The sequence below is a fragment of the Saccopteryx leptura genome, chromosome 2 (genome assembly GCF_036850995.1).
Source record: "Saccopteryx leptura isolate mSacLep1 chromosome 2, mSacLep1_pri_phased_curated, whole genome shotgun sequence".
Classification (NCBI taxonomy): Eukaryota; Metazoa; Chordata; class Mammalia; order Chiroptera; family Emballonuridae; genus Saccopteryx; species Saccopteryx leptura.
In genome coordinates, this window is record NC_089504.1 from 311472085 (window position 1) to 311489039 (window position 16955).

Sequence of the window (16955 nt, forward strand, 5' to 3'; positions counted from 1 at the left end):
ATGGGACAAGGAAGAGAAAAAAGAAGGAAGAAAAAACCCCAAATGTTCTAAAAGTGGTGGTCCTCGGTAACACTGCCTTGAACTCAGAGATGCTGAACAGAGTTAAGGGTTACAAAACCCATGTTCTCTTAAATTTGCGGAAGGTAAAAAACGGCATTCCAAGATCTGTAGCTATCCCAGTTGGAAATGATCCCCAGGCTAAAGTTAAAGTGACTGGAAAACTGACCTCAAAAAACCAGTTCTTCTTGACTTCTAAGACAGGTGTACCTGTGGACAGCCCTGATCCCTTTAGACATTATGTTGCTATTATAGGATGGGCTATGATGACTTATCTCTTTAAATGCATGTTAAAGACTATTATACTCACTACATTTGGACCTTATTTTGCAATGATTTTGAAACTCAAAATGAACAATACCACATTTGTGATGTTTTGGTGGCAAATATTAAAGAGAACATCTGTGGAAATCAACGTTGCTGTCAAACACGTGAACCACTTCAAATTCCTTGGTGAAATAATCTGAAATAACAAACATTCCACTGAGCCTTATAACTCCATCATGACATATTTATTACACCTTTAGTGAATATTTGTTAAATAAAATTAAGTGAGGTGATTGACACAGTAAGACCAATAGTTCTTTAGAACTCAATCTACTTTTTCAGATGAAACCAATATTTTCCAGAATACAGAGTTTAAGAAACATAAGACAAATACCACGTATATGAGGTATCAGAAGTAGTCAAACTCTTATAAACAGAACCTGGAATGGTAGTTTCCAGGGACTGGGAGGGGCAGACAGAGCAAAGGGGACTTATTGTTCCATAGATACCATTTTTCCAGGATGAAAAAGTTCTAGAGATCTGTCACAGAAAATGTGCATGTAATTAACTTCACTGCACACTTAACAATGGTTCAGATGGTAAATTCACAGTTTGGTTTTTTTTTTAATACAATAAAAAAAAGTAAGACAGAAAAATGGATTAGGAAAGTAAGGGGCACCATGAAAGTCATTTAACAAACACTTGGTTTTAAACTAGTGATCCTGTGAAAATACCTTCTGACTAATTTAACACTTATGGGATTCTCTTTTCATTGGATTCAAGGAACAGTGAAAGTTTCAGCACATAGATGTTTTCCATGTCTCTTGAGTGACACCAGAGGAAGCCATAAGGATGCCACCTACAGAGGAAACTTCCGGAATTTCTGGATCCTCAAAGTTCCCAGCAATATAGAAATGGCAGAATTGGTTCCACCAGTCACAAGCCAGTTTCTACTACACGCATCACACCCCAAATTATTCTGTTTATGAGTAAGTTTGACAAAACTGTGACTCAGTTGTGACTGAAGTGTGTATGAGGTCATATTAATGAGACAAAATGGAAGATTCTGTTTTTGGCCACTCTTTGAATTTCTTGTTCATTGGGCAAAGAGGCGGGTTTGGGGGTAGCATATTGAGCCTAATATTTGATTTAGCATGTAAATGAGGTCACTGCTATAAAACTTTATGTGGGTCAACAATTATTTGTATACAGACTAAAAATAGTTTTTACGCATCTAGTTCCTGAAAATGAAATTTTTGTTTGTCTTTTAAAAAGGTCATCCCTTTCTTCTTTCTCTTTGTTTTTTTCAGTCATGTATTGCCACATGACTGTGGGCTCAGCTTTATGAATACAGCAGTACCTTTAATTATTTTGTTACAGGGCGAATGAACCACCATTGCTATCACTGGTCTGGGACCCATCCTCCTGGTCACAGATCCCCTCCCACGGGGAGCAGCCACACAGATTGGTGCATGGTAGCCAGGGACCCCAGGGAGGGTCTTTCCAGGTGGTGACTGAAGGCTCTCAGACCCCTTCTGATGGGATGAAAGACTGACTGTCAGGGTATTTATCATACAGTGTCTAGGGACTGGGAACTCTGCTAACCCCCTCCCCTTTCCACATCAAAGAAAATACAAACAGTGAAGGTAGATTGTGAGGCTGATCTGCCTTCTGGGCAATCCCAATCCTGTTTCTCCTCTGACCTTTGTTTTAGTCCCAGAGTGTTACCCAAAGGAGTCCGAAAGCCACTGTGCTCAGAGAATGAATGCGGGCAGGCAGAGATAGAGCACGCAAATGTCAACCACAGGACGCTTGGAGCTGTTCTAAGAAGTAGATGCAGCTCTGACTGGGTGGCTCAATAGAAAAAGCATCATCTCGGTGCACCGAGGTCGCAGGTATGATCCCCGATCAGGGCACATATGAGAAGCAATCAATAAGTGCACAACTAAATGGAGCAACTAAATGGAACAACAAATTGTCCTCCCCCAAAAAAGTCAATGGAAAAATTTTTTAAAAAGAAGTGGATGCAAAGATAATCAGAATCAGGCCCAAAGAGAGCTGCAGAGATATGAACTAAAATTAAAAAAGAAAGAGACAAGCAGAGTGACCATGTCAGAGAGAACAGGAAATATTAGAAAGAGAAAAACTGAGCAGAAAAGCATATATCAGATTGCATCTGAAGGTCGTAAACGAGCAGTCTGATCAGAGAACAAGGATGAGAGAGTAGAGTTGTTAATCTTCTGCACCTGAGAACAACAGAACGCAAAGCTGCAATTTTCTCTGAGACCTTCTTCCTGCTTCCTAGTATTTCTCCAAAAAGATCCCCGCAGCTCATGCTGCTAGGCAAAGCTCACTTGTTCAAAGATTTTAAAGAAGTACAGACCAGCTTCTGTTTGCATCAAAGGACAATTGTTAAATACCCATTTCAAAATCAGGTTCAGGCCAGTGAATACTCCCTCATTCAAAGATCAGGCTCCTTGTGACGTTAGCCTCCACGACCAGGAGATCTCCGAGCTAAGGAGGAATCCTTAATAGAAGCAGCTGCTTCACTCCTAGTGGAGAACTTCAGCTATTAACCCTTATTTAACACAGAATTATAACAAACCTAGCGACCTTGTTTTTTTAGGCAATGCAGCTAAGAAAGAACAAAAGGCCAAGGACAAGTGACAGAGAGGAAGGCAGCAGAAAAACTCACCCCAGATACAGAGTGAGCAAAGCCCGGGACCTTCCAGGGTTGGGACAAATCATCCAGCAGACCTCTTGGGTCAGGGGTGTCTCCCTGTCATATCTCACAGTTACTTAAATGGTCGCGGACATTTCAGAAGTCGAAGAATCTCAGAGTTTAGGTTATTCCACACCTCCATTCAAATGTTTCAGAGATACGAAATGAAAGCTTAGGGAATTTCATCTGCAGGGTCTCGAAAGATACCAAGTCAAGCTCGCTAAAATGAAAAATTGGCATTGGAAAGGGTGAAATTCTGTCACCTGAAAACCAGTTGTATTTGGAGCGCTTCATTCTCTGATGATGCTAAATATTTTGAGCATTAGGATAGAAAGGCAAGGTGATTGGTACCACCTCTGTTGGGATGACCATCTCTGCGTTGGCTTGTTTTCTTTGTTTAAAAGACAAGACATGCCTGTTTATAGTAGACCAGCCTTTGGATTAGAGAGTCAAGACATATAGGTCATTAAATTACCAATTTTCTAACTGATTCTTCTCAGTGACATTTAGAAAAGTTGAGGAAGATAGCCTTGGCTCACAAAGCATTTAATTAGCTGTCGCTCTAGCTTTCATATATCTTACTACAGAACCTTCAGAAAGATGTTCACTCAACTCAGCACCCTGAGCTCTTAGGACCAAAGACATCTGTCCCCCACCTTCCCAGCGTGCTCAAACCTCTATGATGTTTCCTCCAGCTCTGTCCTCACTCCGGGGTGTTTGTGGCAGTCACTCCATGTTGAAGTGAATCTTAGACTCTGCATGTCACCAGGCAAACTGTTCGGTCTCTGGAGGCACCTTGAATGACCACTCCAGCCCTTTCTTCCGGCCCAGGTTACATCATGACAAAGAATCAGATGTGCTTGTCGGGAAGCGGCCCGGGTAAAGGGCAGGGGGCTTAACTATGTTATCTCTGCTACTCTGAGTTGGTGGCATGTGTTTGGCTCTGCTCTCTAAAAAGGGAGAGAATGAGGAATTTCTGGATTACTGTGTTAGTGCTGGGCCCTACACCACGGTCCTGGTGTGGGCCAGTCTTTCAGGGAGACTCTCTGGAGCCCGAAGCCCGCATCAGGTCATGCCTTAGGGCTTGGAAAAGGCTAAGGAGGGACTGGGCCCAGACGTCCTTCTGATGCCCTTGGGACAGGGCTGTGCGGTAGGCCGCGTAGGCCAGGGTCAGCGCTGTCCTTTCAAAGTCCTCCTTCTTGAGGATGCTGGGCCGGCTGGAGAGGCTGGAGATCAGCCGGCGGATGTCTGGGATGCGCTTGGGGATCACGTGGTTGCACACCACGTGGAACTCAGACGCCTTCCGCAGGGAGGCCAGCTCCTCATCCTTGATGGAGATCCACAGGTCAGGGCTGATCTCAAGCTCAGCTAGCAGGAACTGGTGAGAAACACAAGATACAGAAAGATCTGAGGCATCGGGGCAGTGCTGAGGACGCCATTGTTTTCATGGCCATCTGCACTCATCTGGGGAGGCCGCCGTGGAAAGAGATTTGGAATCCAGGAGACCTGGGTTCCAGTTCTAACATCCCCATCAACTGTGTTACCTTGGAAAAATTACTTAATTTCTCTGAGCCTCATTTTCCTCCTCTGGGGAATGAGTAGTAACAATGATACTTTATAGCAGTGGTCCCCAACCCCCGGGGCCGTGGACTGGTACCGATCCGTGGGCCATTTGGTACCAGTCCTCAGAGAAAGAATAAATAACTTACATTATTTCTGTTTTATTTATATTTAAGTCTGAACAATATTTTATTTTTAAAAAATGACCAGATTCCCTCTGTTACATCCGTCTAAGACTCACTCTTGATGCTTGTCTTATAAGTTCGACAATTATATTTAAAAATACCACAGTTTTTACGCTGGTCGCATAATTTTATTTTGTGCATTTATCCGTCCCACCCTAAAGGCCGGTCTGTGAAAATACTTTCTGACATTAAACCGGTCCATGGCCCAAAAAAGGTTGGGGACCACTGCTTTATAGGGCAATTTTGAGAAGTAAATAGAACAAAGATGGATACCGTCTAAATGGTCCCTGGCACGAAGCCACTATTTAATGACCACTTATTATTTCTCGTATCCCAGGTTAACTCATTCTTCCCTTTCTCCCTCCTACCCACCGGAGATCTAAACTATGAACTATTTTGGATAATTTTAAATCAGAAGCATGGGATTGAAGGACACAGAGAATTGTACTAGGAGTTAAGAGGAATACAGAGATATGTCCTTGCTCGTCACCTGTTCTTTAAGGGTAGGGGTGGGGTCTACCATATGCATCCCCCCACTCAGGGCCTGGCTCAGGGGAGATTCCAAGTCCTACAATGGGAAGGACTTGACATCTACCCCCTGCCCAACTGTTCAGCTGCAGCAGGCTGCCCCTTCCTGCTACATGGAGGATGTCAGAGGATGTCAAGGCAGGAGGGGGATTTTGGAGACCATAGTCATCCCTCACTTATCAGTTGAGGACACTCAGGCTCAGAGAGACTTGCTGGCTTGTGCAAGGTCACATAGCTGGACGACGGGTGGCGGTGGCACCAGAACTAAAGCTCTGATCTGGAACCTGGAATTTTACCACTGAACTTAGTCAAGTGGCTTTGGGAAATTGACCTGTGGTTTGGAGAGGTGGGGTCTGGGTGGCAGAGATGTGACAGGTGGAGCAAGAAAGAAACCTTTGGGGTGGCCCCAGATGGCCAGAAACTGGGCTGTCACAGTAGACAGTTACTGAGACAGGGCTCCATGCAGAAGCCGGCTTGGCGTTGCCTGAACGCTACTGATGAGTCCTGCCTCACATCCTTGGCTCGAGATTGTTGTCCCCCTCTGCTGCTTGTGTGCTGGGAGTGGCATGTTGGGGGCCAACCTAAATCTCTAATTTTGCCCCCACTGATCTCCTAATGCCATCGTCCCCTGTTACGGCACGTGGGAAGGGAGAGGAGATATGAGGAGTACTTTACTTTGGGACCCCCAGAACTTGATGGCCCTTCCAAGCTAGTCTCGGCTGTTCCCTATGGCAGTTGAGGCCGTTCATTTCCACGGGCTCAGGTCACTTCTCCAAAAAAAAAAAAACCCAGACAAGTTGCAATGCCTTTGGGGTGACGTGGCCCCCTGCACCTCTGCCTACCTCATAGAGCAGTTCTACTTCCTCCAGGGAGCTCTGCAGGACGGGGTTCAGGGGCAGGGAGGAGGACCTCTTTGGCCGGTGGGCAGCAGGGAAGAGCACGGCTGCAAGACACAAAAGGATGAGCTATGAGGGCTGTACGCATGTGACCTCCTTCAACCGGGAACCTTGAGGTGAGCCGGCCCATCTTGAAAGTGACCTTCTTGACGCTGTGCTGGTCATGAAGCAGGAGAAATGACAGGCAACGCAGGGTGTGTCCCAGGGAGCTCCCGGGCATGTCAGATGTTCCTATTTCAGACCAGTGATTTCAAACCTGGCGCTTATCAGACATAGCCCAGAAAGCCTGGGAAAATATATAGTGGACAGGGGTAGGCAAAAGTAGGTTTACAGTTGTTTGTATGGGAAAGGACGTGCAGGTTATGATTATTACAATAGCTCTGTTAACTCTGTGGTTCAAAGATGCACAACTGTAAAGCCACTTTTTCCCACCCCTATATGTCATGGGAACTTATATTGAAATAAAACAGAAATGAGCAAACAACAAACCCCTCCAAATTCAATAAACGAGATGCCTAATAATACTGTACTCTACTAGTAATGCACATTTTAGCCCTTTGGAGAATGCTGGTTTATATTTATTGAAAACCCCTTTGATCAGAGGAGCAGACTTCTGGCTATTTCCCAGCCCTCTGAAATAGAGCTGCCAAGAATCTGGCCCCAGGTGACCAAGGAAAGGAAGAAAGCTGCCACAGGACTGGGACATGTGGCTCTGTGGGTGTGTGGGACCAGGCTCAGGGTTCCCTGCAAGGACCAGCTAACTTAGAAATGCATTTGGGACCAAGTCAATGACTTGCTAATGCTGCTTCTTCATGGTTACATTTAGAAACAGCCGTTGGAGCAAGATGGATGGGCTGCGATAGGTAGAGAGGGTCCAGGCAGAGCCACAGGTAGAGCAAGAATTAAGACCTTCCTGAGGACAAGTGAAGACAACAGAATGATACAGAATGTAGGAATAATCATTATAAATTGCAGGGTCGGATGAGGCTGGAAACAGACAGCCCACCCACCCCCGTAGCCTTCGGTCTACGAGGGCGAAGTGCAGACATGACTGGCAACCTGCTGCAGCTGATAGAAAAAGGGACAGCTTCTTGCACCCAAGGTCACTGGGATCAGGGTGCTATGTCAGATATTAAACCTCTAGTTGGTTTTGAAAGAAAGATCATAAGTCAGATTCCCTTAATCTTAGATGAGTATTCTTTCTGCTGCAGTTTGCTGCCTTTCAAAATAACTTTTCAAGCCCTGACTGGGCTTGAACCATCAACATAGCAATTAAAAGTGAAACATAAGTAATTGCATAGAGAGATTCTGGTTAAATCTCATATTGTAGGAGATGCTCCCAAATGCATAACCAACAAAGTAAGATTCTCTATATGGCCTGATACCTTAAGCCCAGAAGCAGGGAATGGACATAGTTTACCATTTGAGGAATTGATATCTTGGAAGTACTTAAAATAAATCTTGTCATTTAAAAAAGAAAAAGAAGAAGATAAAAGAACAGCTTATTCAAGACACTGGGTTGTGATCTTGCAGAAAACCGGGCAACTAACTGAAAAAAAAAAATCTGAGACTTGGAGGTAATTAGCGCTCCCTGACATTGTGCAAAGCTCAATTAGCATAACCGTGCATGCCAAGTCTGCCTCTTGATAGTGTTGTCCTGGGGCCATCAAGACAGGGTCCACTGATGTCCAATGTACTGTGGTAAAGAAGGCAGGGAACTGCAAGAGAATTTCAGGAAAGATTTGATCCAAAGTGATAAAAAGGAAACATCTTTGCTATATAGTTCTGGGAAAACTCAGTGGTAGGGACCTCCCTCTCCCTGGAAATAGCGGGTTGGGTGGAGTATTGCTATAATATTGCTTTCTCTGTGCTCATGTATTATCTGTACCACAGTTTCCTCTGGGGTTAGGATAAATATGGTGTTAGGTTTGTGCACCCTGAGCAGACCCTGGCAGGCTTCCAGGCTGAGCACTAGGCGCCACTGTTGGCCAACCAACTCCATCCACTGGGGGTGGCCTTGGCCGGCTAAGTGACCTCAGCTTCTGCAGACCATTGTGGGGAAGGAGTCTGTGAACTCCAGAACAGTGTTTCCTAGCCGAACATTTTAGCAGAATTTGCTCTCTTTGCCAGAAAAGGGCCAGTTTCCTGCAGAATCAGAGATGTTAGGGCTTCGCCTCTGTTCACTCAGGGCCTGTAGTTTTAGGTGGAGCTCGGGAGAGTGAGGCGTGTCCTGCTCATCGGGTTCACAACCTTGACCGCATGTTAGAGTCACCCAAAGGGCTTTAAAAAATATACTGATGCCTTGGTCCCAGCTCCAGAGACTGAATTAATTGAACTAGGGTGTATCTGGGACAGTAAAAATTTTAGAAGTGTCCTAGGTCCTTCTTCCAATGGCAGCCAAGGCTGAGAGCCAGAGGGCGTGTGGCCTGAGGTTGTAGAAGGTGCCATCACGGCTGCATGGCCATGCTCAGGTTAGCCCAGCGGTCCTCAGCCTTGACCGTACATTAGAATCACCCGGGAGTTTTTAGCAATCCACATGCCCAGGGCCACCTCCCAGGTTAGTTCATGGGCATCTCTGGGGTGGATGCAGGCATCAGGACTTGTATGGCTCCCGAGTAATTATAACAGGGAGGCAGGGTTGATAACCATTGGGGCTGTCCAGATCCACAGACAAGCCTATAGCACCAAAACCCAAAGCTCCCTCCCACCTGAGGCCTGCCAGGGTCACCTGAAGAGACCAAGGCAAATGAGCAGAGACACAAAGTGGGTGTGTACTTTGACTCTGCTTTCTTCTTGGTGGGCGATGACACCGGGCCCAGATCTGGTCCTGGACTGAGATGCGACCCATTTCTGGGGCTCATTCCATGAAAGCGGAGGTGAACCCTCTGCCTCAGACAGGATCTGAGAGTGGTGTCACCTCTTCAGTTCTTCCAGAATTTCTCTCTCGGTGAAATTACAGGTATTGGTTTCCTTTAAAAAAATTCACGCCCTGGCAGGTGAAGGGGATGGGAGGGGACAGATGACATGGGCACTGAGCCTGCTCTGCTGCCTGTCATCTCAGACTTTTTGTGGCTGCCTCTGGGAAAGATATTCACAGGGCTAGACCTGCACTTTGTCACTCATTTTAAAAACATTTTATTGAATTTATTGGGGTTGACATTGGTTAATAAAGTTATACATGTTTCTAATATACAATTCTGTAATACGTTATCTGTACGGTGTATTGTGTGTTCACCAGTCCAAGTCAAGTCTCCTTCTACGACCATTTATCCTCCCTTTCCCTTCTCATAACTTCACCCCCCTTTCTTAGTTCATTCGTGCAGGTGTTTCCATGGGAATATCATCACTCGCCCCAGGGGGACCTCTAGTTCTCAAAGAGTTGGGAAGAAAAGACTTCCTGGTTCAAAGCTGAATTTCATATGGAAATGTTAGTTCCAATAGCCCTTGTTCTCATAGTTTTAAAAAATAATAGAGTTTGGAGAAGGTTGTTAGAAATAGCTACATCCTGTAGACCAGGGGGATGGATAATTGCTTCAGAAAGTGTGTGGGGAGCACAGGAATCTGAAAGGCAGACCCTCTCTCCTCCCACTCCCCACCCTGCACCCCTACCTTCTGCAGGGACCCCTCACATCACTGTAGCTGCTTTGACAGTGTGAGTCAGGCAGGGACTTCTATGCCCGCTTGGGCGGTGGAAGTGCAGTCAGCTCTGGTCCTGCATCTCAGCGGCTGCCCAGGCCTCCCCTCGTTATAAATGGGATGAGGACAAATTCATCTCCCCTGGAGATGTGGCAGGTTATGCCTGCTCTAGGTCCAAACGTCTGGGTTCAAAGTTGACCATGCAATCACTCCAGATGTTTTTGTCCATAAAGGTAAAGTCTGGACCCTGCCACAAAGGCAGGTGGCCGAAACAAGGGCTGACCCACTCCGAGGGGTATGCATGCAGAGCTCTCAATTAGACTCACTCCCACGTGGTGAGGAAAACAGCTCTGCTCCCCCGGGAAGCCTCTTCCCATGAGCCCACCACACTCTCTTGTTCCGCCTCTATCCTTGCGGTTTCTGCATGCAGCCCACACATCTCACATCTGGCCTGCCATTCCCAGCTCCTGGGGGAGGACACGGGCTTGGCGCTTCCTCTTCTTGACCTTGGAGTCTGCATGAAGCTGGGCTCTGACTGCAGGCTCTATATCTATATTTTGGAATGATTAAAAAACCCCACAAATCCAGCTATTAAAAAGAAGAAAAGCAACAACAAACCAAACGTCCCTGGAGACTCTTCCATTCGTGTTTGCTGGGATGGTTTCCTTCCCCTTCCGTCTCGTCTCCCAAATTGATGAAGGTCACTTTAAGTTCGGCTCCCTTCTCGCTGTCAGCCATTGGGAAGCACGGTCTTTGCAGGGCTGGTGGGGGCCAGGGGGACCTGAGTACTCCCCCCCGGACTGCCATTAGCAAAGGCACTTCTGAAAAGGGGGAGGGCTGGGGAGGCCGGGCACTAGCAGAAGGACCGCGCGCCCGCCTAGGCACCACCTGGGCACTGAGCCTCGGGCGAGAAGATTGCTGGTGTGGTTTTGTCACAGTGACTGCCTTTGTGTACTTTTTTGGTGTAAAACTGGGTCAAGTGGTTTCTCCACTCAACGCTCCATCCCCAGCCCACTCTCCAGCTGTTTCTTCAGGATGTGAATGTGCCATGAGGGCCCCTCAGTGTGCCCAGGGGACACCAGAGATGCCCAGGTCCCCTTGCACATGACAGTCTGCTGCACAGGCTGGCCTGGGGGCGGGGGAGCTGTGAGCCTCCCTCCTCCTCCTCCACTCCTGGGACAGATGAGTCTTGGGGAGAAGTGGACTGTGCCCGACTTGCTGGACAGACCAGCACAGAACAAATGACTCGCTTGCTGGGCTGACAGCTGTGGGGTGGGGTGGCGGGGTTGGGCGACGGATGTGGAGGGATAGAGCAAAAAAGGAGAAAAAAACCAAAAAACCACACGGACACTGCAGTGTGGAGATTGCCGGCGTGGAGGGGTATAGGTGGAGGGGAGGAGGGGAGGGGGTGATACATGGTGATGGATGAAGACTGACTTGGGGGTTACTTTTTGCCATCTCCCCACTAGTGCCCTGGTTCGAGCCTTGAGCTCCTCTCCTAATGGTGTCTCTGCTTCCACCCTTGGCTTCCGCCCTCATTCTATTCTTAGCACAGCAACTTAAGTGATTCTGTGCCAACATAGGTCAGTTGATGTCACTCCTCCGCCCAGAACCCTTGATGACTTTCCATCCAAGAGTAGAAGCTCGAGTTCTTCAAATGGCCGCCAGACGCTACGTGACTTGACGTCTCACTATGTCTGAACTCATCTGCCACTGTCCCCTGGCTCACGCCACCCCAGCCACAGGCTTTCTCACTGTTTCTTGAGAAACCCAGGCATGCTTTTCCACAGGCCTTTGCACTTTGGTTCCTTCTGCCTGGAATACCCACGTTGCCTTCAGGTCTTTAGTCACCTCCTCAGGGAGGCCCTCCCTGACTGCCTTATTTAAAATTATAATCCTTGATACCCTCTATTCTGTCCCTATTTTATTGCTGTCCAACAAACCAGATGTTTTATTTCTGTATGTTTGTTGTTTGTTCTCCCCTACTAGAATGTCAGTTCCACAAAATCATGAGATGTTGTTCTTTTTGGTCACTGTATTCCCAGTCCTTAGCATCCTGCCCATGACTGTTTGTTGAATGAATAAATAATTCCATAGAAACACGTCAGCTACCTAAGTCACTAAACTCCATTTAAAATATTTTTTTAAATTTATTCATTTTAGGGAGAGAGGGAGAGACAGAAAGTAAGCGCAAGAGAAATATCGATGTATTGTTCCACTTATTTAGGCATTCATTGGTTGATTCTTGTATGTGCCCTGAATGGCAATCTAACCCGCAACAGTGGTCTGTCTATCAGGACAATGCCTCAACCAAGCTACCTGGACAGGGCTAAAGTTCTTTCTTTTCAAATAGATTGCTTCATTAAACCTTTCTCTTTCTAACAGGGTGATTTTGGAACTTATTTGGAGTTACAGGCCCTGGCTAATCAGAAAGGAGATGTCTCCTGTTTCCTACGTCCTGCCTTTACCTCTGAAGAGCCCTGTTCTGACCTGCAAAAAGCTTCTCTTAATGATCTCAGCCGAGGCTGGTCCTTGTCTCCCCCACGCCTTCGCCCTTCCTACCTTTCTTGCTCAGATGTACTGGCAAAAGCCTCCCTAAATGAAGAAGCCTGTTTTTACTTTGAGCCTGACTGTCTCCTTGAACCTTTTATAATCTGGGACAAAAATCACCTCTTCTTCCCTCCCATCCCGCAATAGGTTCCATACATATAACAGAGCAGTCGTCAGGCTAACCGTAGTCTCCACAGAAATGTCTACAGCATCTGGACCCAAGAGCTTATTGGAAGGGATTCCAACGGCAGACCATTTCAAGCCAAATGACAACCATGTTTTTAATGAATCCATTGAAGCAATTCTGTGGAAAAGGCAGTGGGCGTGGAAAGGAAAAGCTCTGGTTTACAAAAGATCTTTAGCCAGATCCTACTGATGTCATTTACTCATTTGCTCCCGGGCTAGCCCTTCAGAAACACAGAGGTATTCTGAGCGAGCCAGGATGTTGGCCCCAAGTGCTGGGGTCTGAGATGGGGGTGCTTCTGGAAGGGCTTCTGTGCGACAGCGCCCCTTGGCCAGATCATCCCCTCCACCCAGGGGGAGCTCCTGGCTGCTGGGAGGGACTAAGAGGCATGAATGACAGCGAGACTTTGAGATCACAGACCTGGGGTGGGGGTCAGGTCGTCAAAATCCACCTCTGTCCTCGCTGCTGAGTGATCTGGGCACATTCACCTGTTGCCTCTCTCCAGTTTTCTTAATTGTAGTGGTCAGATGAGCACCTCCCCCTGGAGGGGGTTGAAGGGGGTGCAGTAATGCTATGCCAAGTCGGCCAGCACTTACCGGACACAGACCACGGGCCCCTCCCTTCACTCGCAGCTGAAAAGTCACCTCACACTAAAACAGTCAGTCGCCTGAAAACGACATAAACTCGACCACATGCCCAAAGGGCTTCCTTGCCCTATGAAACTGTTTTCAAAAGAAATCATTTATAGGTATTTCATGAAAACAGATATAGTAATTAATGCATAGGTTTCTTATTTTCAAAGACTGGCTAGTTCTCTCCAGCCCCCCACACGTTGCTCTGCCAGGACCCCGGGCGGGCTGAGACTTGAGCCAGGTGCATTCAGGTCTCGGGCTGGCCAGACTCCCCACAGGTGAGTCATTTGGTCCTAGTTGGTGGGGCTTCGATCCTGGTGTGCATAGAAAGCTACCTCCCAGGGCCCAGTCCTAGAGAGCGCTTCTTAGAGCATGACCAGTAGGAAAAGGGATGCCCTGACAGCAGGGTGTGGGGTTATTTGCACATTTCTACACGTGGGCGTGGGTGTAGGGTGGGTGAAGTAGGGTGGAGTCTGGGTGGTGGCAAGGGGTTGGAAGGAGGCTGGATGTTGGGGCGCGGGGTGGAGAGGAGGTGGAGGATCTTACAGAGGGTGTTTCTTGAGACTGTTTCCAAAGGGAATGAATGAGGCCTAGATTTGGGGTGGGGATGGGGTAAGGATGAAGATGAAAGGAACAGTATAGACATTTGCAACAGTTGTTTTTTATTTGGGTGTGACTCCCGTTCCCTCTTTTTAAAAAAGATGGCAATTGTGTATGCTTTTTATAATCAGAAAAAAAAAATGTTAAAAGATCACAAAAAGACTTTATTGATGATGGTTGGAGGGACACCCTGTCGTTTGTTGATGGAACACTGACATGAACCACTATCTCGATTAAACATCGGCAGCTCATTCTGGCCTCTGTTTCAGCTGTCGGCTTCCTGATTGTTACTGTTACTGTTATTGGGGGCAGACCTTCCCCAGTGAGGCCCCCGGTGGGACCGGAGCGGTTGCTTCCAGGATGTTGCTGTAGAACTCTCTGTCAAGAATCTCAAGCTTTCGTTCAAAATTATTTAATCTTTTAAATGGCTTCATTGTTTAGTAAGCATTTCGTTTACATTTTTGTCTGACCCTCACAACAACACAGGGCAGGTCAGTTTTGGTATTGTTAATGCCACCTGTTAGTGACCTGAAGCTCAGAGAGGTTGAGAGGCTTGCCAGAGATCACACAGCCTGTTAGAGGCAGAACTCCAATCTGTGAGTTCCTTGCGGGGCTGCTCATGATGTGGTTATCGCGTTCACAAGCCTTGTTACAAATCAGATCATCTCATTTGGCTTTTAACAGCCCATGCGTTCGGGAGAGTGGGTTTTATTGTCTCATTTTTTAGGAGGCTAATTAAGTAAGGCCCTCAGTGACACCCAGGATAAGTGACAGAACATAACTCCAATGTCTCTTTGCTCTCTGTTTCCAAGTATTGCCCCAAAGTTTATGTACATGATGAGCAGGGAGCAGTGTGTGTGTGTGTGTGTGTGTGTGTGTGTGTGTGTGTGTGTGTGTGTGTGTGTTTGTGTGTGTGTGTGTGTGTGTAATGGTCTTACCAGAAATAAAGGTACATTGATTATTTGCCAGAAATAAAGGTTACATTGATTATTTGCCCCAGGGCAACAATAATTTCACAGTTTGGCTCAGAGAACTGGCAAATAAATCCCTAATCTCAGGCTTAAAAATAAGGGAATAAAAACCTAAATAAGTACAGTGCCCACCTCCCCTCCAACTCAGACCCCTGTGCTCCGAGCGCTGTCCCCACCCGGCCCGTGCCTTTCCCTGACACTCTCCCTGGGACCCAGGAGGCTCGTCCCTGTGCCGTGATGCCACCCTTCAGCCTGGATCTCTAGAAACACCTATGAGCCTGGCTTCTTTTTCCCGTTCTTTCCAGGAGAGAGACCTCAGTTGACTTGAGGTGATGCGTGGCAAGATCTCAGTTCATTCAGATCGGCATGGAGTGGTCAACACTCTTGGTCCCTGACTCCCTAACAGTGATAAATGCTAACTGGCTGGAGGTACCCCTCTCACCATCTGCTACCTGGAGCCGGTCCTAGGGCAGAGAGAAAAGATGGCATGCCAGCTCTGAGGAAGTACCACCCTCGGCAAGGAAGTCGGCCATGAGGATCAAGACCATGCCGGGTCCGTTCCTTTATGAGGTGGACTGGTGGCCGGTGGGGGCAGCAGGCAGGTAACAGATGGATGCTGAAGAATTACCCTTCCTCTCCTGCCATTGGGCTGGCTGTACCTGGCCGGAAAGATGTGTCCACTCCTGGTCAGTCTCCCCAGGTAGCATCTAGGCACCCACAGTCCCATCATGTTAGCATCAGATCTGGACACCTGCTCTCCACACACCTGGCTCAACTGCAGCAGCCTGGGGCAGGGTACATGAGGGAGTCTGTCCACATTCTATGGGGCAAAGATGATATCACCCTGGTTCCCCACCTTGACGAAGTCCCCTCAGTGGCTTTGATTTTTTTCAGTATCATTTCCCCACCATCTTCTAACACCTTCTAACATGTCAAGAAGCAGAGACAAGATCAAAGGAGGAGTGGGGTTCTAATTTCCTTCCCCCCTCTGAATGTACCCCCAAATTCCTAACCGTATTTAAAAATATGATGAGCATCAGGCAAATAGTTAGAAAGCACTCACCCCTGCTCCACCTGCGGGACACAGTGGCCTGCGCATCGTAACACAGCAGCAGAAGTAGCAGCGTCTTCCAACACATCTCTTTCTCCACGAAGGTGAGACGTCGTCCTCAAACCCGATAGGACCCCAAGAGCTACAGGTGTGCCCAGAACGGTGCTTGCTGGGGGGACGGTACTGTCCTTACCACCCTTTCCTTTTCAAAGAGAGGATGCCCTCTCCCACCTCAGAAGGTGGAAGCAGAGGCTGCCTCCTGGAGGGAATAGGAATGGGGACCTCTCTTATTCTGACTCTCTCTGGGATTGGGGGACGGGACTGCTACAGAGAGACTCTGTTTTTGAGCACATCTGGAGTGACTCACGGGGCATGTGATCTCTTTGGCAGTGGGGTGGAGAAATATAAATTCTGTACTTGAGTTCCTTGTGTTGGATGCACCCACTGGAATTTTTCTTTAACAAACAGACTCGTGGAACTTGTTAGAGAGCCCAGCAAAGGGCTGGCTGCGGTCCCCGTCTGCATACGCATACCAGAGCCAGGGCGAGGGCTGCAGGAAGAGCCGGGAGGCTTGCCTCGCAGACGCCGGGCTGGGCTGGGCTGCTGGAGCCCAGAGTTGCCTTCAGGACAGCAAAGTCACTGTAGTATCTGGACTGTCATGTGCTTCCCTAGAGCTAGACCTAGGGATATCAGTGCCTTCAGCCAAATGCTGGAGCCCTCCCCAAGGTCTGCAGGGATGCCAAGTTGGCAGGTTGTGAGGTGCAGAAGTGGGGAGGTGCTGCCCTGTAGGTATCCTATGCACAGGTAATGATCCAGGGGCTCATAGGTGATCCCCTTTCTCCATCCGCACTCACGACATCCAACTTTCTGAACTGCGTCCAGAAAATGAGACGCAAATCACTTCGATTCTCCCAAGCAAAATGCTAGTGTTTTTCCATGATAATTTTTTTGGGTAGCTAATTTATTAGTGAATTATTTCATATAGAGCTATAATTGACACCAGACATTCTGCAAGTTTGCTTATTGATTTGCTACATGTATCTATTTGCAATGTGATCAGCAACAGTGTTGTGTTAGCGAACACCTCTAGCAGAATGATCCTTTCTTTTTTGTGGT

The 16955-nt window shown here is 47.5% G+C and overlaps 1 protein-coding gene across 1 annotated transcript; it reads right to left on the bottom strand.

The window, feature by feature from the left end:
• Positions 1-561: 561 nt before the first annotated feature.
• FAM180A (family with sequence similarity 180 member A) lies at positions 562-16161 on the bottom strand. Its single transcript, XM_066362772.1, has 3 exons — positions 15852-16161; positions 6162-6262; positions 562-4424 (listed from the first exon to the last, which is right to left on the bottom strand). The coding sequence occupies exons 1-3, from the start codon at positions 15925-15927 to the stop codon at positions 4080-4082; spliced, it is 522 nt and encodes a 173-aa protein (XP_066218869.1). The 5' UTR covers positions 15928-16161; the 3' UTR covers positions 562-4079.
• Between the last annotated feature and the right edge of the window lie 794 nt (positions 16162-16955).

Bases quoted from the DNA above. Each gene is read 5' to 3' on its own strand.
- FAM180A (XM_066362772.1), bottom strand. From the start codon at position 15,927: ATGTGTTGGAAGACGCTGCTACTTCTGCTGCTGTGTTACGATGCGCAG. The intron at 6,263-15,851 runs GTGAGTGCTTTC...TGTGTCTTGCAG, and splicing joins GTCCCGCAGGTGGAGCAGGG to CCGTGCTCTTCCCTGCTGCC. The intron at 4,425-6,161 runs GTAGGCAGAGGT...GTTTCTCACCAG, and splicing joins AAGTAGAACTGCTCTATGAG to TTCCTGCTAGCTGAGCTTGA.